This window comes from Odocoileus virginianus, chromosome 26 (assembly GCF_023699985.2).
Source record: "Odocoileus virginianus isolate 20LAN1187 ecotype Illinois chromosome 26, Ovbor_1.2, whole genome shotgun sequence".
NCBI classification, from domain to species: Eukaryota; Metazoa; Chordata; class Mammalia; order Artiodactyla; family Cervidae; genus Odocoileus; species Odocoileus virginianus.
In genome coordinates, this window is record NC_069699.1 from 14,436,550 (window position 1) to 14,442,549 (window position 6,000).

Genomic DNA, 6,000 nt, shown 5'->3' on the forward strand with positions numbered 1-6,000 from the left:
ACACAGTAGATGGTTAAAAAATTTTTGCCTTAAATGCCTCTTGCTAAAGGGGTTCCTCGTGGGAAGCCATTAAAAAATATATATATATCTTAAAGAAGTTAAGTGCCAGGAAAACCTTAGTTTCCCTGGGACAGTTGATGGGTTTTCACTTCTTGGACAGTGCGAACAATGAGAACCGACCAGATTTCCTTCTCACTTCATTTAAAACCTTGAGACCCTCTCAGACCCATAGATCAATACTCTGAATTCTTCTGGTCTTGACTTTGGGTCTCTTTATATGTTCTTTATGGACATAATTTTATTTTATCCATATAGTTTCATGTTTTAACTTACGTAATCTTATAAACTGCCTCATTCTTTGCTAGACATGATAAAGGGTATTTTTTTAATCAAGTTCAAAATAAGTAAACCAGTTGGTACTTAACAAAGTGATAAAACGTTAGAAAGATACTGCGTGCTCTGAATAGAATAAATCTCATCAGGAACAGAGGTTCTCAAACATTTGAAATACCATATACCCTCTTGCACATTTTTGGAGTTGACTTTAAAATTTTTCATTGCAAGTTTAAATTATTGCAAAGGATAGAAGTTTCAGCACAGAAAATAATGATACTTAGAAATAAAACTCTTGTTGATTTCTTTTAAAAGTTATACAAATGATTTGATACTTTCTCTCCTTTTAAAAAATACATGAAGAAATTCCTGAATCTAAAATTTTACATTGTTCCTTTTTCCTTTGAAATTATTTCCATTCTGTTCCCATGAAGAATTATATGCTAATTTAATATATTGTTTGGAAAACTTTTTGTTGACGACCCAGTCATATAAATTAACAATGAAAATACATATGGAAATTATAGGTAATTTGTAAAAGTGGATCATATTCATATGGTTCTAAGTGTTACATTTTTTATGGATTGGGTTTTCATTATAATTATTAAAGTATCCTGAATTTATTGTAAATTTGTATAAGTAATTATTATACTAGTAAAATTTTGTTGGAACTTCATCACTGAATGAATTTTATCTTAATGCTTTTTCTTTGTTTAGCTCATTCTGTTACACTTAATTTTGTAATCAGACAGTATTCACTGTCAGTTCTAGTCCTACTTTTGGTATCTGTTGATATAAGTGTTGAGAAATCTTATTCACATAGTAACTAGATGGCAATGGAAGAAGTTTTGTTAGAATATTTTTATTCAATTATTTGAACTAGTTCAAGTTAATACACCAAAAATTACATAGGGATTTCTCATCAAAAATTCTTTTTAATAATCAGCTGACAAAGGCCACTTAACTTGTTAAAGATTTGTTACTCAGTTGTTGAGTCATTTGTTTCATAGAATCACATACTTAACAGAGTAAAGATTTGGAATGGAGCTTTGTTCAACACTTTTATCTACATATGAGCAGTTTGGCAACTGGTTCCCAGCCAGTCAGTTGCAGGGCCAGGACAGAAATCTGAATCACCTACTGGCTCTATGATAATCCGGGTGTATAGTTCGTAGAAGTGTAGCTATTTTAGAAATAATACCCAATTGAAACCTTCTAGCTAAAAAGAATAAAAGCATCTAAGCTGATGTGTAATGTATTTCATGATCTAGTAACCAAGAGTCTCCAGTGGTACACTGTCCCTGGAACTATGGGAGCCCAAACTGGCGAGTGATGCAGTCTTCAGCAAATGGCACAGTTTTATCAGTCCCAACTGACAGCAGTAATTTTAAATGTTGTGTTATCCGTATGTGTATGTGAGGATGTTTTTAAAAAGCAACGAAGAACTGAATACCAAGCCAACAGTGGTGTAGGTAGTGTTTCTGGAGTTGCACTGACTCAGTGATGCCATCATTGACTTTTTCTGTTCTTCTGCATTTGGTACCCTTGCTTGTGACCTCTTGGCTGCAAGATGGCTGCTGCAGCTCCAAACAATATACTCAGGAGGGTCACAGCTTTCAGTGTGGTGGGTTCAAAAGGGCTTTATCAGGAGAAAAATACTCACAGGAGTGCTCAGGATTGTGTCTCTTTAGCCAAAATTAGCATTCCTGCAGGGCAAGTTGAGAAAACCAGTATCTGGCAATGGCATAGAGATAACCACGCTCAGCTCAGACCAGTTATTATTTACTAATTTTGGGGAACTGGGTGTGCTTCTCCTCTCCCTTTCTTCTCCCGAACTGAGTTTTTATAAAAATTGAATGGGTATGAAACTGTAGTGTCTGCCATGCCACAAAGCCTTTTCATCAAACAAAAGCAAATACATAAGACAAATGCAGAACAGCTCCAAGTGAATTAGGAAAACATCAGCGCCACCCCCACACTGTCCTCCTGAGGTTCCACGGAACGTAGTCTGAAAACACTGCCCGAGGAATTGTTGGCTTTAAGTGTATATTCTGTGTATTACCTCATTTAAATTATCAGTGTTGTATTCCATATGCATTGTAAAATAAATAAAAAGTATTTGTTTCTTTGGGAAGTTTATACGATTAGGTTAGTTTTGTGAAATTCTGTATAATTTTTTGGTAATCCTTTTTTCTTTCCCTTTTGAATACTTAGTTGTTTTTGAACACTTTTTCTTCAACTTTTTTTTTATATTGGAGTATAGTGATTAACAATGTTATGTTAGTTTCAAGTGTACAGTAAAGTGATTCAGTTATACATATTTCTATTCTTTTTCAAATTCTTTTTCCATTTAGATTATTACACAATATTAAGCAGAGTTCCTGTGCTATACAGTAGGCCCTTCTTGGTTATCTATTTTAAATACAGTGGTGTATACATGTCCATTCCACACTCCCTGTCTATTTCTCTATGTCACCCTTTCCCCCTGGTAACCATAAGTTCATTCTTCAAGTCTATCAGTCTGTTTCTGTTTTATAAGTAAGTTCATTTGTATAATTTTTTTTAATATTCCACATATAAGCTGTATCATAGGTTATTGGTCTTTCTCTGTCTGGCTTATTTCACTCAGTATGACAATCTCTAGGTCTGTCCATGGGTAACCCTTCTTTTTAATGTTTATTTTCAAGTTATAGTTGCATAAAGTGCACATCCTTGAAGAAATGACTACTCTCCTATTGTCTGAGAACCAGTTTTTGAAACCAGAAATGATTACTCTAAGGGGCGCTGAATAAATCTTGCAGACTCTAATAATACTTAAGTAACAGTTTCCTCCACGGGCTACATCTAAAAATCTGCATTCTAACTTTTTGTTGTATAAAAAAATGGATTATGGAACTTTCTGAAATATAAGTTTGGGGTAAGCAAGCATTTAAAAAAAAAAGCTTATATGCAACTCTTGCTATCTTCCTGTTCTGTCAGAAGGGGAGGACTGAATATTAGTGATACTTTGAAATCAAATTCTTGGGCTTGGGTAACAAATGTCTGATTTGAGTACTGTCTTATACTTGTGGCCCTTTGGAATACTATAACTCAATAGTTACCATTACAGCCTGGAGCAGCTCCAGCGCACCCTTCAGAACAAAGAGACCGACTACCTGACGATGACTGAGGAAGTCGAACGAGTCAGAATGTTGGAGTCTAAAGCATTCCAAGAAAAGGAACAACTGAGATCAAAGTTGGAAGAACTGTATGAAGAAAAAGAGAGAACGTGCCAGGTGCATTTATGTGTTGGTTTTTATGAACAGAGCCAATCAGCAGAAGACTGCTGGCTGCGATTGGGCACCCTCAGAGCACGTGGAGATGTGTGGTCACGAAAGCTGGAACCTGGGCTCTGTCTGTCCCTCCCTCTCCTCCTGGAAGGCATGCAATAATGTTATTTTAAATGAAAAATTCAAAGCAGCTAATTTTTACCTTCCCTGGATTGATTGATTTCCCTGCAGGAGATGGAAATGTTAAGGAAACAGGTGGAGTGTCTGGCCGAGGAGAATGGAAAGTTGGTGGGTCACCAAAACCTCCATCAGAAGATCCAGTACGTAGTGAGGTTGAAGAAGGAAAACGTCAGGCTTACTGAGGTAAACTCCTGATTGTTCTGAATAAGCTCCTTCTGGTTTTTAAATGATTATTTAATTAAAATTTAATTATTGAATCACTTAACTGCTTGAAAAAAAATTGGCCATTGCTAGTCCAAGTGTAATTCAATTATCATACCCATGAGATTCTTGTTTACTGTTAAGTAGTTTATCAGTGGAAATTTAAACTTAATGAATACTGAGAATACTTCTTCCTGTAAGAATTAGAGCCTAATTTTGTTTTCTTTTCTTTTTCTTAAAAATTACCAGGAGTCAGAAAAGTTGCGTGCTGAAAATTTATCTTTAAAAGAAAGGAAAAAGAATGAGCCATAAAAATCCTGATGAACTGCCTACCTTGTTGGGAGACTTTTTTTCCCCTCTTAAAAAAGTAAGAGCTACCCATGCCTACTTAGTAGAGCTGAATTAAGAGCCACGACTATTAATGGTGTATGTGGGGGTGGTGGTGGGGGCACTGACCCTCAAGTTTCTGAACACGGCATCTGTACATACCTGTGGCAGCTGGCAGTCTGCAGTTAGAGGCTGTCATTTCAAAGCTTTTAAGTCACCTGTAAATATTGGAAAAACCTTTTCCTTTTTAAAATAAAAGCCTATAACTGAGGCTTCACAGGGAAACAGGGATGTTGGCTAGATTAATTTTTTCCTTCTATACTGCCATAATCTCCTTTGAGTTTTGCATCAGAAACTCCAACAATATACAGGGGTTTCAAAACTTCCAGTGAAGTTAGTGACTCTGCAGTGTGTATGAATAGCAAACTTGTTAATATAGATTATTTTCTTTTTACTATAGATTATTTTTATATTCCTTGAAGTGTTCTCAGGAGCCTTTTTTATGACTGTAAATATGGCCTTTGTCAAAATATAATAAAATACTTTAAAAATAATACATTTTAATAATGTAATTTATAGTGTTCATTCATCATATACTTATTGAGCAGCTGCTATGTGCCAGGCACTGGTCACCAGTGATCAAAGCCAACAGAAACCCTGCCCTCGTTACAGGGAGGAATTGACTCCATGCTGGGTCTGTTTCTTTCACTTTAACCTTTGCTTCCCGTTAGTTTTATTCACTGAAAGGATATCCCCCTCTGGCCTGAATGTTAAACCAAAATGCCTTTGTTCAGGATCCTGTCTACCTGTGGATGACTATAGAAAGGGAGGAATTAACACATCCCCTCCTGGGGCTGGCCATTCCAGGAGATATTTGCCAGAATAATGACCTTTTTACTTTACTTCTTCACCTCCCCCACTCTCTGTTCTATAAAAGAACCTGGCATCCAGACCCCAATAAGATGGTTGCTTTGAGACATTAGTCTACCATCATCTTAGTCTGCTGGCTTTCCAGATAAAGTCAGTTTCCTTGCCTCAGCACATCGTCTCTTGGTTAATTGGTCTGTCATACAGCGAGCAGAACAAGCTTGGACTCTAACCCCTTAAAGAACTTCTGTGTATCAGCACTTTTTATTTATTGGGAGTAATATTCCATTTTGTAGGCATGCCGCATTTTATTTACTTAACTCTCAGCGGACATTTTGTTACCAAACCAAACTTGGGTTAGCTCACCCACATCTCCAGGCACAGTAAAGCCCATCCACTGACACCAGGTTGTGGTGAAGGAAGGTGCAGGGTTCATAGCAGGGCACCAGGTAAGGAGTTTAGGACAGCTAGTGCTCAAAAAGGCCAACTCCCCTACAGATTTCAGCAAAGCATTTTTAAAGGTAAGGTGAGGGAGAGGTGTCCCAGGGTTTGTGGTCAGTTTGTGCCCCATTCTCTGACTGGTAACTGGTAACTGGGTGGTATCACATCACATTCTCAATCCTTAGGTGCCAGAAGGCAGGGGCTATGCGCTCATGGTCATTAACTCCTTCCATTTAGCAGGGGTTTGGCATCTATAAAACACCTCAGGAAATATGCCATCAGATCCTGTTATCTAGGTACTCAGGGAGGCGCTAAAGCAGAGGAAGTCTATCCCAGGAGGCCCTTGAGAGTCCTGCTCAGTTACAGTTTGAGCTGTTGCCTG

General features: G+C 37.2%; 1 protein-coding gene across 1 annotated transcript in view; it reads left to right on the forward strand.

Moving 5' to 3' along the window:
- Positions 1-4,864, forward strand: part of KIF15 (kinesin family member 15) — a 53,717-nt gene extending 48,853 nt beyond the window's left edge. The window contains exons 33-35 of the mRNA XM_020887546.2: positions 3,443-3,608; positions 3,834-3,965; positions 4,233-4,864. Coding sequence (XP_020743205.2) covers positions 3,443-3,608; positions 3,834-3,965; positions 4,233-4,295 — 361 coding nt within the window. The 3' untranslated portion in view covers positions 4,296-4,864. The remainder of the gene's footprint in view (positions 1-3,442; positions 3,609-3,833; positions 3,966-4,232) is intronic.
- The last annotated feature ends 1,136 nt before the right edge of the window (positions 4,865-6,000 follow it).